The sequence below is a fragment of the Carica papaya genome, chromosome 3 (genome assembly GCF_054855325.1).
Source record: "Carica papaya isolate Zhongbai chromosome 3, ASM5485532v1, whole genome shotgun sequence".
Classification (NCBI taxonomy): Eukaryota; Viridiplantae; Streptophyta; class Magnoliopsida; order Brassicales; family Caricaceae; genus Carica; species Carica papaya.
This window is the reverse complement of record NC_142311.1, coordinates 6,935,074-6,954,000: the sequence shown is the minus strand read 5'-3', so window position 1 is coordinate 6,954,000 and position 18,927 is coordinate 6,935,074. Positions and strand designations below refer to the sequence as shown.

Sequence of the window (18,927 nt, the reverse complement as noted above, 5' to 3'; positions counted from 1 at the left end):
ACAAATAAAGACACATCAATTCTAAAATTATTCAAATACTATGCAATTACTACTTAATATTAATTTTTCAGTAAAAAAATATTTCTTTTATTTTTTATGTATTATTATGACAAATAAAATATCTATATGATGTTAAATATGTTGAAATGAAATTACTTTTATTTTGTGAAATATTCAATTTATCTTTATCAAATTTTACTCTTTGATTATAATGTATTTGTATTCTTAATAAAGTTCTTATTTCACAAAAAAAAAAAAGAATTGAAAAATGACTCAATTATTGAAAAATTTTTACTCCCTTTGGTATATAAATTTTGAAAAATATATAAATACTATGAACTGGTGTTTGTTAGATGATCGTGTATTACTGTCTACTTTTAAGCAATTGGAAGATTCGAGAAACTTGTTATGATGTATATGTTCTTATAACTATTAGTTTAGTATAGATCATCTATGTAATATCATAATCTAATATTATAAATATATATGATTGTTGAATTTTATAGAAAAACTTAAGTTACATATTACAAATAACTTAACTTTAAAGTATTGAACACCAATTGATTTGAGTCAAAAATATTGTTAACCACTGGTATTTGGGCTGTGAGCATTTTAATAATATTAAATAATTAGTACCCTAACTAGTACGATATTCAACATTATAAGTCTTTGCATTGTGAGTTGAGATTGTATGATACGTGACTTTTGTACAAATATCAAAGATTTAAATGATAGAGATTGTGATAAATCAATCATTAATCAGAAAAATATATTATTGTTTAGCTTCATAAAAATGCTTATGTTATATAATAATAATAGTAATAATAATAATTTGAGTTTAAACTTTTCGGTATAAGTGATTTTGGTCACACAGATGGTTGGGGTAAGGGTATTTAGGTATGAGGTATTACAACCTACTTTAATTCCTTGGGGTATGAATAGTAGTGAATGTGTGTGTATACAAGATCCAAACTATATTTTCTATTACTATTTTGTTAATTTAGATACTTATTGCTCTTGTTGATTTATTACTTTAGACAAAGTGGTATTTTCACATAATTTCTTCTTCTTCGTCACTTAGCATTGCATTACATAATATTGTTTCTTTTTACTTAAGGTTTATATTACTTTTTTTTTGTATGAGTTAATATTTTTCATTTCTTATGTTTAAGGACTTTGTTATAAATTGAGTATCTTATTAGTATAGTTAGTTTCTACGTATAATAAGGTCTTTTACAGTAGATAATCTATGTGAATAATGTGTATGTTATGATTCAAAGTTTATAGTTCACTTTGTGCCTGAGCACTATGTTAGTGAAATTTTAGATCTCGTTTCTATTTCTGCTGTTGTATTGTTGACTTACAAACCAGTAGACTTCACTTCTTTTAAGTACTGGAAAACATCCTTGATGTTTTATATTTTTATATATTTTTGTTCTATTATGTGTACATCATTCTGTATATCTATTTTATAATATATATTGTTTTATACTTTATTATTCATTTAAAAATAATAAATATTTTTCAAAAAGAAATTCTAAACACATTAATAACTAATTCATTTATTAAACATTCTTTTATATATTGATATATTAACAAATTACACTTCCCATATTCATCTTTACGTTTTTATTTCATTGTCCAACATATTAAGTTTTCCATCAAAAACAATTATTCACTACACTAGTATTGATTCCATCCTTTCTAGGGGATTCTTCATCATCATACTAGCGCCTCCTTATTGCACATTTCAATCTCCTTGAACACAAACATTTCCTAAACAGGAAAGTGAAAAAACAAACAGCACAAAATCAACCAACCAAACAGGAAACTAACTCAATTCGCCACACAATGAAGCACCACAGTCTCAACAGTGAGTCCAGGCCCAAACCCAAACAATACCCCCCACTCCAATCCTTCTCCACTTGTCTTCAACTTTTCCTCTCTAGATTTTCTTCTCATCTCATCCAAAATAAACAGCACACAAGCACTTGACATATTCCCGTACTCCGCCAAAACATGCCTCGTCGCCCGCAATTTTTCTGGCTTCAACCCGAGCTTAACTTCTATCTGATCCAAAATTGCAGGCCCGCCAGGATGAGCAACCCAGAAAATCGAATTCCAATCCGAGATACCCAATGGCTCGAGTGCCTCAACCAGGTTCTTCTCAATGTTTTTTGAGATCAGTGTGGGAACATCTTTTAGAAGGTGAAATGTTAAACCAACTTCTCGAACATGCCCGTCGATCGCCCCATCGCTATCTGGCAAAATGGTTTGCGCCGTAGAGACTAATTCAAACAATGGGTTCTCCACTTCGAGAGGATCTGAACCCACGATAATTGCAGCCGCTCCATCTCCAAACAAAGCTTGACCTACAAGGCTATCGAGGTGGGTGTCGTTAGGTCCGCGGAAGGTCATTGCTGTAATCTCTGAGCAGACGACGAGGACTCGAGCGCCTTTGTTGTTCTCGGCCAGGTCCTTGGCGAGCCGGAGTACGGTGCCTCCGCCGTAGCAGCCTTGCTGGTACATCATGAGGCGGTTGACGGAAGGACGGAGGCTTAAAAGTTTGGTCAACTGGTAGTCGGCTCCGGGCATGTCGACGCCACTAGTGGTGCAGAAGATCAAGTGAGTGATCTTGGATTTGGGTTGTCCCCATTCTTTAATGGCCTTTTTTGCAGCTTCTTTGCCCAGTTTAGGTACCTCTACCACCACCATGTCTTGTCTAGCGTCTAAGGAAGGTGCCATGTAAGCACAGATGTTAGGGTTTTCTTTCAGCATCTCCTCCGTTAAGTACATGTAACGCTTCTTGATCATCGATTTATCACCTGATCAAATTCATGATCCAAAAATTAAACTATCCATGAAAAAACTGTTAACCCAAATGCATGCATGCGTGGTAATATATATTCCTTTGATTTCTCAATATATATTTCTTCCTGAATGACTTCTTCATGAAGTTGATTTTTCTCTTTAAAAAATCTCATATTTCAATGATTTATTCATATTAATTATCATTTAACTCAGTACTGGTACCATTCAGTTAATGGAGAACCCTTGTTTTAATTGATAAAGATAACTATAACTCAGAGCTCAAACCAAAAATATCACACGGGTGAAACACACAGCCTTTGTCTGTATATGAATATATAATAGCTGCAGGTTTAAAGAGTTCATAGAAAATGAGAAGAAGAAAATGATGACGATGATTATGGTGTAATTAATTTGATAACTTATGGTTATATATATATATTATGTATCTTACACATGCGCTGGAATTTTTCTTTGAGATCAGTCCGGTGCTCGCTATTTGTAATACGGAAATAGTAATCCGGGTAAGTGCTTTGGTCCAAGCAGTTGGGAGGAGTAGTAGTGCCGATCGCCAGCACGGTGGCCGGCCCCTCTGCTCGCTGTGCTCGCCGGACTTCGCCCACGTTTACACTCTTGCTCACCATTTTCTTCTCCTTCTTCAACCTTAATTATCAGCTACCCAGAAAAGAAAAAATTGTTTTGATGGACATGGAAACGATGATAGATATGTTGATATATATATATATATACGTACATATATATGTAAGTGATTGTAAGTGGGTAGCTAGAAAGGGGAGATCACGTGCCTAACCAATGCAATACTGTAATATGTACCAACCGGCTGAGCTGACTGGCACGTGATGAGTAATACTTTCCTTTCTCGAGTCTTAACCTCCATAGAATTTGGAAACCCAGTTTCCTAATCCGCTCTTTCTATCACTTACCGCACCAAACTCCACCAGCCAATCAAATTTAATTTAATTTTTGTATGCTATATCAATTTCACGTTAATTAATAGTATAATTAATTATCTTATACGTTTAATTTTCGCTCATTTAATATCTCCATTACTTAATTAAATGTAGCAGCAGTTAATTTATTTTTACAATCAAACGTATTTAATTATAATTATAATATAAATTTAAGGTGATCTAACCGTACATGTGAGGGATTAGATGGGTTGGTTTGATGAAAGAGTGTGACCCAAAGCTCGCAGTTTTGAAAGGCTGACATAAAACTTGAATGCTCAATTATATAATTATAATTATAATTATAATTTTTACTTAAAAATTAAATAATATAATGTAATATATATATATATATATATATATATATATATGATTAACTTAAAGTGTGGGGGATGCATGTAAATTTTGGTTTTCCATAATAAGAGCGGTTTATGAGGAATACCACAAAGGTTCTCGGCAATGTAGTGGGGTTGAATTTTCTGTATATACAAGTTATACGATATATGTATGTATGTACGTACTTACCTTAACCAAATTAACCACGTAAAAAATTAATTTTTATGAGCAAAGCTGTGAAATAAATTAAAGAATAAAATTTTTATAAGTAAAATAAATAATTTAATGTAATAACTGAGTTTTAGAGTTGTAAAAGAAAATAAAAAAAATGAATGATAATAATAATAATAATATATATATATATATATATGTATGGAAGAGGGAGAGGGGTGAGAAGGAACGGTGCAGATTGTGAGATGGAAATGGACAGATAGGATGATTAGCAGGTGAAGTATAAATAGAATAAAAAAAAAGGAGAACAAGAAGGAAAAATAGGAGGTTGTCGATAGAAGATTCGAGAGAGAGAGAGATGGAGAAGGAAGAGACGAGAAGAGAGGAAAGGAGGAGTCGGTCGAGGAGGGGAGATGGAGCTGGAGAAGGAGAAGACAATTAGGGCGAGTGAGTGAGCTGTGACGGTGTACAGAACGATGAAGACCGAAGGTATTGTGAATTTGAATTTCAAACATAGAAATGGCATTTGGCATTTAAGTCTCTACGGTGTAGTAGAGACGACAGAGGGAATCGGAGGAGGCCAGTTTTTGAAGGGATAGGAGAGCAAATAAGGGATTATGATTACTGAAAGCTTTGATTAGGACTGTGAGTGAAAAAGAGTGGAAAAATCTGTGGGGTGTTACAACAGGAAGGGTGAGCCGGGGGAGAGGAAGAGCTCTTACACGAAATATGTGCGAAAGAGTAAAATTTAGACGATTACTAGAGGAGAAGAAGATAAGAGATGTGAGTATTAAGCAGAAAGAGAGAATGAGTAGGTGTGTAGGCTCTAATGAGTCCTAGGGAGAAGGGAGAGATAGGGAAACCGAAATCGGGTTGCATAAGGAGAATTGAGACGGAAATAGTGTCTGGAGAGGGTATTGGTGTGAGGAAAGAGACAGGAAAGAGAGAGAGAGGTGGAACAGAATGTAGGGAATGGGTTTTGATGGACGCGTAGGGGTTTACGTGTGGTTGATGGTGATAGAGAGAAAAGTGTTTTTAGGTGAGAAAGGCAGAGGTGAGAGAATAGAGAGACTGAGAGCAAGGGAAACTTTGAAAGAGGTGCAGGTGTGCAGGTGGGGGGTGGATTGTTGAGTGAAAGAAAAACGGATTAGGAAGGTAGGATAAAGAACAGTGAGTGTGTGTGTGCAATATAAGTGTGATTGTGTATTTGAAAACAGTATGGAGATGTTGATTGTTTATCAGTATTTTAAATTGAATTAACTTGCATGTGTGTTAAATATACATGTGTAACGCCCTGTTTTTTTTTTCTTTAACGACGCAATCTAAGACAATTCCATAACCCAACACGCAAGTCTCATGCCAAATCAATCACACATAAAGAAACCTTTCCACACTTTATTATTCAAACTCAATATAAACTTGCAATCCTACATATACATCATAAGATAATACAATCTTATACACCTCCAGTAGACATTATCCATACTACTATAAACTTTGACACACTACAATCCACCCACAAAAAGAATCATTGCCTTGTGGCGCTATATACTATGCTCGGAAATCAGTAACTCAGATCCCGGCTCCATCCCTACTTCATCTATTAATGATAAAGAGTGAGTTTACATAACTCAATACGGTAAAAATCAAGTTTCAAGTATAATATACAATAACAGGAAATTCAGTATGTCTATATGCATTTTATCTACACAACCTAAGTCATACCTTAGAGCCACCCTAGGACTATTCATCACTAACTTATCCCGAAACTCTAGTTATGGTTACCAGTAGTACATGCAACAACAGAAAATCTAGTATTCCCATAGGTATCCTATTTATACAACCTAAGTCATACTTTAGTACCACTATGGGACTACACAAAATCAACTTGTCTCGGTAAGTTAGTTTTATTGCATATCAAATATGACCGCCTTCCGAAGTCACCCCATGAGTACAAATGTTCTCACTCATCACCAATATCAGTGACCAACACTCAATCTTCTACCTCTCGACCCCTAATAGGCCACACACACACAGAGATACTATCATCTCCCGTCACCAACATCGGCGACTCAACCCCTTGCCTGTCGGGGTCTCCCGACCATCACCACTATCGACAATCAACTTACTCTTTCTAGGTAACGACCACCAATATCGGCGTCTCCCAATGCTACCCACTCAAGGACCATACCATCCTGTACTCGCTTCACCATGTTATCTTGAGACTCCCCTATTCCTTTACCCGGTGTACCGACCCTACACACATCTCCCCATATGACACACACTAACGTTTCACACATACGCTGGTAATGTTCCCTTGCCAACCCTTAAATTTACAGCAGTTATACCAACCTATATCCAACCCACACTCTCACACCACATAACTGCCAACACACCCCTATTCCTATACTTTAAACCACGCCTTACAGGCCTCTCTTTTCCTTTCCCAATTTATAGCATCTACACTCTCCTCCCCTTCTATACCTACCTCTCCCTACGGTCATACCGCCCTTCTCCTCTTACCCGAATCTCTTCACACACATCAAACTCCTCTTCTACAGCCCACTCTAAAGAGCCCTTACACAGTCATGAACTCTCCTCTCTCTCACGGACCTCACACCCCGCTTTCCTTATTCTTCTACCTCCCAAGGCCTGTTCAAAATATCACAACTCACACACTCACCATCACGAACACTCATCTCTCTCATAGAACACTCACTAAATGCATTCTTCCTTTTCTCTCCTCTCGCGGCCTCCTCCATGCACCCTGCTCGCACACACACAAACTCTCTTTGTCATCCCGGATCTCACTCACTCACCGACCTCCTCGTTCATTCTCTCTTCCCGCGACCTTCACCATGTGCTTACACTCATTTTACATAAAATATATACCCTCTCTCATGGACCTCTCCCACTCTCCAACGTCTTCATTCTCTCTCTTCCCGCGGCCTCCTCCGTGAACGCCTCCACTGTTCAACCTGCCATCCACACCCACCTGTCTTTACATCTTAGTTCCGTTACTCTACATACTAACCAAAACCTATATTTCTCAACCTAAAATCACAATTTCGAAATCACTCCACACCTATACAAGAACTCAAAATTTTACCGTACCTCCCATCTCCATCTTCCTTCCTCCCGTAGCTCGTACTGTTTCAGTCCTCCTTCCTGTTCACTCTATTTTCTCGTTTCTCTCCAATCCAGCTCCTCTCTCTTTCTCTCTCTCTCTCTCTCTCTCTCTCTCTCTCTTTTTCTCTCACATTCTCTCCCCCCCGATCTCTCTCTTCTCTATTTTCTTTCTTTTTTTCTCTTTTCTTTTTTTTCTTTTTTTTTCTTTCCCTTCTCCTATTTATACCCCACCAGCCTCTCATCCTGCCCGTCCATCTCACCTCATCCCAACCGTCCACTTCCCCCTTCTCCAAACGACGTCGTTTCTTCCTCCACTTCTCCAAACGATGTCGTTTCTCTCAAACGATCTCGTTTTCCTCCCCCTCTTCACCAAACGACGCCGTTTCACATCTGAAATTCCCACCCTACCTATACATCTATACATACATGCAAGTTTTTTTTTTTCTAGTTATTACAATGTATATGTGGTATTTGAGTATGATTGTGGTGATGATTTATTATTATTGGTTGTAATGTTGGTGTGAGATTGGTATAATGATATTAGTTATTGTCACTTAAAAATGTGACTATTTAAAATTCAATATAGCCAAAAATATCGATAATATATAATCATAAAATTAATAAAAGTATACATTTCCGTGAATATAATAAAATATTAATTTATAATTTACATTTAATTAATATTTTATTTGAATTTATTCGCTACCAAATCAAATATAAAAATTAGTTAAATTATAGTTATGAACCAGATGACATCACTTGATTATGATTTAATTGTAATTTTATGATGTTCTTATCGAACAATTATTATATTATAAACTTATTCGCCTGACATGTAAATAATATATAAGTGTTAAATTTTTTAACATATTATTTTTTATAAATATAGTTCTAATAATTTTAATTATCAAATATATTTGCGCGCGTATGCGCTCTCACACACACATACTCTCTTTTTCTTTCTCTTTAAATAAAGTGGTTCCAATAATTCTATTAAAACTTTATAATCAAACAAACATTCCTACTTACAAGAATAAAAATTATTTTAAAATAGAGAATAAATTGTTATTTTTATAAGATTTATTTGAAGATATATATATTCATTTAATTATAAAATAAAAATATTTAGCTATAACAACGACATTGAATAAAAATAAATTATATTATTTTAATTTTATTTTAAATAAAATGATCATTTTATATTTAAAAAATTATAGAAGTATAATAATATGTTAAGAATGCGAATACTTAACTACTTTTTTATTGATAACTTGTAGCGCATGTGGATAAGATTTCAATCTAATTTAAATTATTAGACTAATTTTCATAAAAAAATTAATGTTGATCGTAAAAATTTAATATTAATTGTAAAAATAATTTTGTATTTTATATTAAAAATATTTTTTAATAATAATTTTAGCACAAATGACTAAATTATTTTATAAAATATGACTTTTTTTCTACAATTTAGTTACTAATATTTTTATTGTTATAATTTATATATTTTTATTTTTTTAAACGTCAATTTTTTTTAATGAAAAAAATTAAAACGGTAAAATTATATTTAGTTGTTTTAATAAAATAATTTTAATTAATTAATTAATTAAATTAATATATTAATAAATTAATAATATTAATTAATTAAAATTCGTGAGTAAGCGTGCAGTGAGTGTGCGGGTGGCGGCAGCAGCGGCGGAATACGGTGAAAAGTGGTGGGGAACAATGAAATGGTAATTAGTTTTCTTTTTAAATTTATTAAAAAGGCATTTTAACTTTAATTTTATTTAGACGTAATTTTGATTTTCCCTGTTGCAGATTTGCTAGGGTAAAAAGCTGTATCGAGAAACTAAATTCAAAAACACCAGTGAAGTTCAATTCAAAATCTGAAACTCGAAGAAGGAGATAAGTATATCCAACGTACAGTAGAACCCTAAAAATCGAAATAACAAAACAACCCCGCGTCCCATATCTCAACACTTTCAAAATTCCAAACCCTAATTAGTCACGGAGCAGAACAAACGACAAACAGGCAGACTCAGCCTACCCCCACTGGCACCATTTTTAGTTCCTCGGTCTGTCACTCATTTTCTTCTCCAACAAAAAGCAGCACTCACTTCAGTAATCCCCTTCCCTAGCCAACGCCTTCCATCATGCAAGCTACTCTTTTATCTTCCCGAGTTGTCTCTCCCATCATTAAACCTTCATTTCCCAGCAATGGTACACACCGGACGAACCGTACTGCTTCCCTTCGCGTCACGGCGCAATCGCCGCCCTCCGTCACCGCCGAACCGTCACCGCCGCCAACCGCCACCGTAAAGCTCAACAAGTACAGCTCCAGAGTCACAGAACCTAAATCACAAGGTGGTTCTCAGGCAATACTCCATGGCGTGGGACTATCTGACGAAGACATGTCTAAACCTCAAATCGGGATATCGTCCGTCTGGTACGAGGGAAATACGTGCAATATGCACCTGCTTAGACTGTCAGAGGCAGTGAAGCAGGGAGTGCAAGAGGCAGGCATGGTGGGGTTCCGTTTCAACACTATCGGTGTTAGTGATGCTATCTCCATGGGGACTCGAGGAATGTGCTTTAGCTTGCAGTCAAGGGATTTGATCGCTGATAGTATAGAGACGGTCATGAGTGCGCAATGGTATGACGGCAATATATCGATTCCTGGCTGTGACAAAAATGTAAGTACTGTAGACTGAGGTTTTTGTGGATTTTCACTGGAATATCACCATTAAAGTACTTTCATTCACTAATTGATGGTGAAACAGTTCAATGCAAACCGTGTTGCAATCTGCGTCCGGTGGGTTTTTTTGTTCGAGATGTGTGGTTCTGTATGATAATCCATGAAGTAATCTCTGTCTTTCGAGTTCTGTCTATGCATGCGATTCTTCTAGCTCGAGGAGTTCTTTTGTTTTAATATGCCAAGTTGGGGAATGTGAACGCCATATATTTAATTGGCTTCTGCCTCGTCGAGTTTGAAATGCTTGACTGTGTTTTCCATCATTTTTCTTCCCTTTGAATATTTCCTTGTTGGCGAAGTTGAGTGTTTGTCTTCTATTTTTGTGATCGTGACTATAAAATAAGTTATTGCCACTTTTCTATTTTCATTTTTCAAATCTCCCTTGTTTCAGATTATTTGATTGAAAACAAGGTGCTCTTTGAATGGTCACTTTTATGCCCTTAATATTGTTGTTTGCTGGAGTTAGGAACAGGACTTAAGTGAGAGACTTTTAAGTTCATTATTAACAAATTTAGGTTTAGTCAAATTTCATTTAGATTATAATATTACTGTGCTAATATATATTATTAAAAGACTTGCAGGGTATCGTACTTAGAAAAACTATCCTTATGAGTACCTCTGATGCTCTGGAAATTATATTATTTATAACTACCTATATGTGTAGTCAAGTATGTTAGCTAAAACCTTAATTGAAATGTAGAAAAGTAGACTGAAAGGAAAGAAAGTGATATTTTATCTCTATAAGTTACTAAGGTTATGTTTGGAACAAATGAATGTCATTTGTGAAATTTATTGAAAATTCGTATTTTAATTTACACATGAGACGATGCAAATCCGTTACAAAATGATAAAATGACATTTTTATATTGATGTGCTAATAATTTTTTTTATACTGTGTTTGAGAGTATTTAGACAAGAGTTAGGTTAGAGTTTTTAAGAGTAATGTAGATTAAACCAGTGGTTCTATTGAAATTTTAAATTGGAGCTAATTATGTTAAAAAAGTGTAAAGGGAGGTTCATCTCCATTCTTGGTTGAAAAGAGTTAGGTGGAGTAAAATGATTGCTAATATGATAAAAATGCCCTTATTTATCAAAATTGTTATATGTAGAGCGTGGGTATTTATGAAATTTAGTTAAAAAGCATATTAACATAACTTTCCGAATCTCTCCTACTCTTATAGAGCGAGGGTTTTGCTGATATTAAAAATGAGGCCTAGAGAGTTAATAATGGTTCTAATAGCCCCTTCTTTTTTCTTGTTTAATTTACTTTTACTAACTCTCATAAAAAAACTAACAAGCAGGATTTCAAGAGTACTCTACCTTACCTTACTCTACTTATACCCTCAAAATAGAACTCCCAAACAAGCTATTGGAGAAAAAATTGTCTGTAACCAGGTAGCAAAAGGGCAACATCAGTAGCTACAATAATGAGAAAATTACAAACTGATCAAGATATCAATCAGGTTCCTGAGTTTTCTACAAAAGAAAGAGGATACCCGTGATTTAAAACAAAGGCTCTGAAATCATCAATCTCCATTTCTGTTCAAAATAGAGGTGAAAACCCTTAAAAGCCTATATTCTTTTCCTCCCAAATAATTGAGCAAATTAATTCCAATTCATATTTGCTGGTAAAACCCTATTGGGTTCTGCTTTGGAGGGTTTTATGTTGGAGATATATGGTACTCTATCTAATCCAGGATAGTGGCCATTGACTTATAGTTGACAATATATTATTGATTAACCTTTTTTTCTAAGATTTGAATTCTGTTGCAGATCAGACTGAATCCTCCATATCACTGCAACTAAATGAATCTAATTGTAGTTGTTCTTGTAGATGCCAGGAACGATTATGGCAATGGGGAGGCTTAACAGACCAAGCATTATGATTTATGGTGGAACTATCAAGGTCAATTCCTAATACCTTGTTTCATTGGTTGGTGTCAGTTTCATTTTCAGAATTGGCTTATTTGTTATGCTCAACCTTGCAGAAATCTTTACTATGCGAGCTTGATATTTTTCGTTTCATGAAGGTTTACGAAATTGTAATGGTCTTATTTTTTTTCTTCTTATGGCATTGCTTTAGGTAGAACTCTGAGAGGAAAAAGCTTCATATTTTTGTTAGTTGTTTCTTTTCCAAAATCTGTTATGTCAATCATTTACTATCTAAATATAATCTATTTAGTTGGAGTAAATGTGGAATAACATATTTCAGATGTCATATGTGTTTAAATAATGTGAGAAATATACTGTGAGTGAAACATACGTTATATGATATCTGGGCATGGGACAATAAGTCTGGACAACCAAGCTATCTGCTACTTGGTATCTGGTAGTCAGAAGGTTATGAGATCCTACCGGTAATCTTCTTAGCGTCAGATAGTTGGGGACCTTTTGGTGGCTAAACTGTGGGCTTAGGATGGTCTTTAGATAAACAAGTTGAGAAAAAAGAATGTCACTTTCATTCTTCCTGCAATTTCCTGGGTCATTGTGAAAGAAATGAACAAGAATTTCTGCGGGTGTTTGCTCTCCTTTTGGTAGAATTAGAGATTATTTGTTTATACTCTGTGTATCTTGTTAAAGAGATACCCTGTCCTGGGCGAGAATATTTTGGAAACCATCTAGAAATTTTGGTTGACATTACTTTGGAGATGTCATTTCTTCCTGGGTGGCATTCCCTGTATTGTTAATATCATTTTCATTTTTCCTCTCGAAAATTATATTTGTTTAAAGTGATTTAACCTCTGTGTTCTTTTCCAGTAATTATTCCCTTTCTTTTTTCACTTGAATTTCTATTTTAAAATTTTTCTTTGAGTTGCCTTTTTAGCTTATAAGTGTGTGCTGTGTTTTCTTCAAAGGAAAGTAGAGGTGGCTTTAAAATCATTCTGTTGGGAGTCTCGATTGAGAAATATTCTGAGCTGGGACAACAAAAAGGAGAAAGGGACAGGCAGAAGGTGTTAAATCATAATTGAGAGGGGAAAGTTAGGAAATACAAAAATGTCATTGGCTCCCCTATTCATTTGCCTTCTAAATTGCCCGACTTTGATGGTTAAATATTGGGGACTGGAGAGGTATTGGTGGTTTAGGTAAATTAGCTTCAACTATGAAATAAAAGTATTTTAAACCTGCCTTCTGAAGAGTGTTAAGTTTTTGGGTTCTCAAGCTAATAGTCTTCTTCTAGCAGTATTGTGCACAAACAGGTGCGCATTTATCTGTATGTGTACTGTGAGTTTCATGGGTCCAGTATCATGGGCAGGTGCTATTAATTATTCTCATTTTTTTGCTTGCAAATTCTAGCATTTGATAAACAAGTGTGTTAAAGGAGTAGACAGTTCACTTGCTTTTTTATTTTCTTTTACAGCCCGGTCATTTTGAAGGCAATACATATGACATAGTATCTGCCTTTCAGGTATGTTATCAGTGCTTCAATATTTTTTAAATACATTAATCCATTACCTTTTTAAACAAGAAGTTTGGTGCTTCTAAACTTTTGGATCTGGCATCAGACTATTTTGTGCCTGGCAAGGCATCATGTTTGATAAGGTACAAGAGAGTTGGCCATCCTTCTCACTTTGTCTATTCTGCAGATTATTTGGAAAGAGAGAATCAAAATGATTTTTGAAATTGTTTGCTTCCTATTTTCCTGGAATTCGAGATCTATGGTTCTGATCCCCCCAGTTTTCTAAATTTAAGTTGTCTTCTCCCAATGGAAGGTCCTTCAGTCTAGACATTTTCACTAACTTCTAATCCATTCTTTAGTACATGGGTGGGATCCTTTTTGTGCATTCTTATAATACTTTCCTTTTTCTTCAAATAAAAAGGGTGCCTGTATTACTCTGTTGATTAATTTGGCTGGAAGAGATATAGAGATGCATACTGCATTTCTGCCTTTGCACTTGTGTTTTTGTTGGCTCGGAGGGAGGGGGCCTGCTTGTGCTTCAATCTCTCTCAAGTTAATGAACTGCCTAGGTATTTGGCATCCTTCATACTACTTTCAGTGAGTTCTGAAAATTGTCTCTCTTTCTTGTAGCTGAATCTACGTTTATAATTAACTTTTAGTCATTCATGGTCACTTTGCATATATTTTATGTAATCCAGTTATGTCTTATGCCATAACTGGGGGAAGAGATGGACAGTTTTGATAATTTCTTGTGTTTACTGATATTTTACGTGCTAATTTTGACTAATATCATTGTCCTATTGAAAATTATTTCCCATTTTCTTTTAATTAATGTCATAGTGCTATGGAGAATATGTAAGTGGATCCATAAGTGATGAGCAGAGAAAGAATGTTGTCCGTAACTCATGCCCTGGGGCTGGTGCTTGTGGTGGGATGTATACGGCTAATACCATGGCTTCTGCAATCGAAGCTATGGGGATGTCTCTTCCTTACAGGTATGACTTTGCATTCACAGGAAAACTTGGATTTGCACATATGAGAACCATGTCTTTCGTGGCTTCTCCTCTAATAAATGGTTTATTCCATGTCTTAGCTTCTCGTCTAATACACTGTTTATTTCGTGAAAGCTCTTCGATCCCTGCTGAAGACGAATTGAAGCTAGATGAATGCCGTTTAGCTGGAAAATATCTTCTAGAATTGATAAAAATGGACTTGAAACCGCGAGACATTATTACTCCGAAATCTCTGCGAAATGCAATGGTCATTGTAATGGCACTGGGCGGGTCTACCAATGCTGTGTTACATCTAATTGCTATTGCAAGGTGAGCTTAGTTTTGTGGTCATTTTCCGTCTGAAAGAGATAAACAAAAAGATTCTGAATATATACTTCGTATTGGACTTTTATCAGGTCTGTTGGTCTGGAGTTAACTCTCGATGATTTTCAGAAGGTTAGTGATGAGGTTCCGTTTCTGGCTGATCTTAAGCCTAGTGGCAGATATGTTATGGAAGATGTGCACAAGGTGTGTAGTTTACTAAATATTTTTTGTTGTCATTTTGCATTTCTGTAAACATTGCCTCTAATTGCACCGTGGTAATGTTGCTTTTCTTTTATGCACGCAATGATATATTTGATATCAGTTGACAAGTTTATGAATAATTGTTATCATAGATTGGTGGAACACCTGCAATTATTCGCTATCTTTTGGAGCTTGGTTATCTGGATGGAGATTGTGTCACTGGTAATTAAATGTGAATTCTATTGTGAGTTTTTTTTTTAATGAATTGCAAGCTTCCAGTGTTTTCTTTCTGTTGTTTTCTGGTGCGCTCTTCTAAGTTGACATTGAATTTTCCTTCCTAGTTACTGGGAAAACAATCGCTCAAAATGCTGAAAGTTTCTCTCGCTTACCTACTGGGCAGGTAGGACGGCAAATTTTTTTATTCTCAACCCCGCTTTCCTCCTCTTCCTTCTTTCTAGAGAAAAGAAAAAAGAACAGAAAAGAGGAAAGATTTTTTTTACTATTTCTTTTGTTTTGATTTTGGTAAGTGCTGTCTTTAAGAATAGAGAAGATTAAAGATCCATTGATTGTCTCTCTGGTGTATTTCCAGGACATCATTAGACCTGTGACAAACCCCATCAAGGAGACAGGCCATATACAAATATTACGAGGAAATCTTGCACCAGAAGGTTCTGTAGCTAAAATTACTGGGAAAGAAGGGTTATATTTCTCTGGTACTTTACTTCCGCTGAAAACTTTAGGATAATGGTCTTATTTTTGTCAAATTCAGTTTACTTCTTGAAGATTTAATGATTACAAAAGCTGGAATTCAGGTCCAGCACTTGTTTTTGAAGGAGAGGAATCTATGATTTCTGCCATCTCCGAGGATCCTATGAGTTTTAAGGTATTTTTGGTAGTTCACAATGTCGATATGTTTTATAATCCCTTTTCTATTCTAGATTGACTCTACCTTATCTTGTGAACTGTAGAATTAGTAGGTTTGTAGAACCGGTTTTTCTAAATGACTTGTATGTTCAATTGATGCTATTTGGCTTTCGATCAATGGAACTTTCTACATGAAATGAGCCCTTGTATGCATAGCCTCTTTTTGGACCTTAAAGCATTGTATGCATAGCCCCTAGTTGCGCTTGCTTTTCAATTTCATCATGCAATTAAAAGTCAGTTCTGGATGATAAATCATCCACATCAGGCTTTGTTGTCTGCTGTAATTTCATTATGCTGTTACAAAAGCTTTTGTTTTGTTTGTCCACAATAGCCTGCTTCTTTCCTACCTGAATTGGTATTTAAACGCACATCATTCTGTTGTATTATTTTTGGAGTAAGGAACACTTCATATTTTTTAAAAAAGAGCTTCTGAATAAGGAAACTTTTAAGATTCCCTTGTGGCTCTTGTGTGAAAACCTTACTTCACTGGCTTTAGAAACTGATGGTTCCTCCTCCACGGGCCTTGTTTCAGCTGTTGCAGAGTTCCTATCCCAAATACACAGCATTTTAGCAAGCTCTTGTTGTAAAAAGAAGATTTTTAAAAAAATTATGCAAATTATATAGCTTGCTGAAGATATGTGGAGGTTCTCTCTCATATCAATTTTCTTTTGAAATAATACAGTCATTTCTGCTACGGCCAACATGCTAGGCATCTGATAAAAAATGGTTTGTGGAAGCCTAGAGCTGACAAAAAAAAAAGATTATGGTGGTCTACATGTACAATTGGGGAAAACTGATTTTCGGTTATGATTGCCGTGTTTCAGGGAAAAGTGGTAGTAATTAGAGGGGAGGGGCCTAAGGGGGGCCCAGGCATGCCTGAGATGTTGACACCAACAAGTGCGATAATGGGAGCAGGTCTTGGAAAGGTATCTTCATGTTTTTTTTTTTTCTGAAGAATTTTTTTTAAAAGAGGAAAGGTATATTATGGTAATCTGAGTTCTGATTTGGGATAAGTTATTGGTTGAAATTGGCTTGAACTTTTCTTTTCCTGATAAGAAGAATTAGCTTAAACATTTCATCATCTGATTTTCTGAATTCCAAGTGGATGGTACTTTTTTATAGTAATTTAAGTGGTTGTTACTCCCAATTTATGTGGGGATGGAGTAGTTACTTATTTGCTTTTCTTAGCATAATATTAGGATAAAATTGGTATTATATTTGTAATTGCTGTCTTCTATTCAAGTTGAATTACATTTACAAACCTGGTATTGTATTAGAGTTCCTACAATCTTGTTATGGGACAATGAATATAGAATTCTCTAGGAATTTTTTGAACGTTTAAGAGTTGTTCTTCCTTCACCTAACTTTGATATAATTTATCAGTTCGTTAAGAAAAAAGCCAACAACCTCTTCAGTAGGAAAGACCTCAAACTCTGATTATTATTCTTCATGCACAATCCTGTTCAAAGACAGCAGTGGAATTTATTACAATGGAAAGGGGTAATTATCCTATATCTAGAAGTTATTAACTACCTTCTTGTTTTATCCTTGACTTATTCTTATACCAATAACTACGAACACCTAATAAATAGACTGCAGAATGTTTTAAAATATAAAGCACTCTAATACATGTACAACTAATTCGTAGTGAGAAGTTCTGTTTCTTCTTTGATAAACCTTGGCAAAAGGTTATTTTTTTGTAGAGTCCTCAACGTATTGTAAATGATGTCCATTTCCATTCATTATTATGTTGGTATTGGGTACTGCAGGATGTTGCACTGTTAACCGATGGCAGGTTTTCAGGAGGGTCACACGGGTTTGTTGTTGGCCACATATGCCCTGAAGCACAGGTAGGTTACTCCATTACCAAACTGATAATTTACTTCTTGATGGTGGACTTGAGGCTGTTTAGTTGTGAGAAAAATTTCAGAAACAAATTATATCTTTGGAAAAAGAAAATGTATTGCTTTTGAAAAGAAACGATTACATTCATTCTTTTATTTAGGAAAAGATCTATAAATTCTTTTATTTGAGGATAGAGAATATTTTTTTCCTTTTAAATACTTTTTTTTTAATCTCTATTTATATTCGGAAAAGTTTAGTACTTTTCTTGACAAGAAACCAATGATTTTTAGGAGGGTGGTCCTATTGGTCTTGTAAAAAATGGAGATGTCATCAAGATTGATGTCCAAAATAAGAGAATAGATATTCAGATATCAGATGAAGAAATGACTGAGAGAAGAAAGAGGTGGACTCCACCCCCATATAAGGCTACCCGAGGGGTTCTTTACAAGGTACAGGATATTAAAGAATCTTTCTTCCTAGCTGCTTTCTAGAGTTAATTTGTTTAGTGATTCAGTACCGTTGTCTTTGATTCAGTACATAAAGAATGTGCAGCCGGCATCAAAGGGTTGTGTAACTGATGAGTAGGATAGACCAAAGGTATTTTTCAGAAAGCTTATAGAGTGATTGTCAGCCTGTTGCGGCTTGGCTATCTGTTGCGGCTTGTGTCTACCTAACCAAACGAGTCAGTTTTCTTTTTGTTTAATTTTGTCAGGTTATGTTTCTTGTCCTTGTTTTATTATAAACAACTGACATTTGTTAATAACATATGTTTATTCTGTGTTTGTTGTGTTATTCTTCTTTTAAGTTACCATTTATAAGAATATACTTAGTGATATAAAGTGAGATTGCAGGTTCAACTAATTTATAACGAGTAATATATTATAAGATAAACATGTTAGAAAGAGAAGACGGAACATGTAGAAGTTGCCGCAAGTGGTTCCTAATTAGGAAAAGAATGTGTTGTAATAAAATTGCTGATTACATGGTAATTAAATGTATATATTATCTCATAATAAATTGATAAGATTTTATGTATTATTTTCAATTTTTTTTTTCATATATTCCACAAATTATAAATTTTAA

The 18,927-nt window shown here is 34.9% G+C and overlaps 2 protein-coding genes across 4 annotated transcripts; one reads left to right on the top strand and one right to left on the bottom strand.

The window, feature by feature from the left end:
* Window positions 1–1,614: 1,614 nt before the first annotated feature.
* Window positions 1,615–3,777, bottom strand: LOC110814000 (chalcone synthase). The gene is made up of 2 exons (XM_022041306.2): window positions 3,263–3,777; window positions 1,615–2,825 (listed from the first exon to the last, which is right to left on the bottom strand). The coding sequence occupies exons 1-2, from the start codon at window positions 3,450–3,452 to the stop codon at window positions 1,837–1,839; spliced, it is 1,179 nt and encodes a 392-aa protein (XP_021896998.2). The 5' UTR covers window positions 3,453–3,777; the 3' UTR covers window positions 1,615–1,836.
* Window positions 3,778–9,236: 5,459 nt separating this feature from the next.
* Window positions 9,237–18,636, top strand: LOC110813974 (dehydratase family). 3 transcript variants are annotated; one of them, XR_015817681.1, is made up of 15 exons: window positions 9,237–10,102; window positions 11,996–12,067; window positions 12,150–12,203; window positions 13,520–13,567; window positions 14,399–14,553; window positions 14,686–14,880; window positions 14,967–15,078; window positions 15,228–15,297; window positions 15,417–15,475; window positions 15,665–15,788; window positions 15,888–15,958; window positions 16,824–16,925; window positions 17,383–17,499; window positions 17,769–17,849; window positions 18,135–18,158. XR_015817681.1 is itself a non-coding variant. In XM_022041275.2 (14 exons), the coding sequence occupies exons 1-14, from the start codon at window positions 9,563–9,565 to the stop codon at window positions 18,427–18,429; spliced, it is 1,839 nt and encodes a 612-aa protein (XP_021896967.2). In that variant the 5' UTR covers window positions 9,240–9,562; the 3' UTR covers window positions 18,430–18,636. The 3 variants fall into 3 exon arrangements, 2 of the variants coding, with proteins under 2 accessions (XP_021896967.2, XP_088071493.1); XM_022041275.2 differs by lacking the exons at window positions 12,150–12,203; window positions 17,383–17,499 and adding an exon at window positions 18,379–18,636 and having other exon boundaries at window positions 9,240–10,102; window positions 18,135–18,293; XM_088215367.1 differs by lacking the exons at window positions 9,237–10,102; window positions 11,996–12,067; window positions 12,150–12,203; window positions 17,383–17,499 and adding an exon at window positions 18,379–18,636 and having other exon boundaries at window positions 18,135–18,293.
* Window positions 18,637–18,927: the final 291 nt, after the last annotated feature.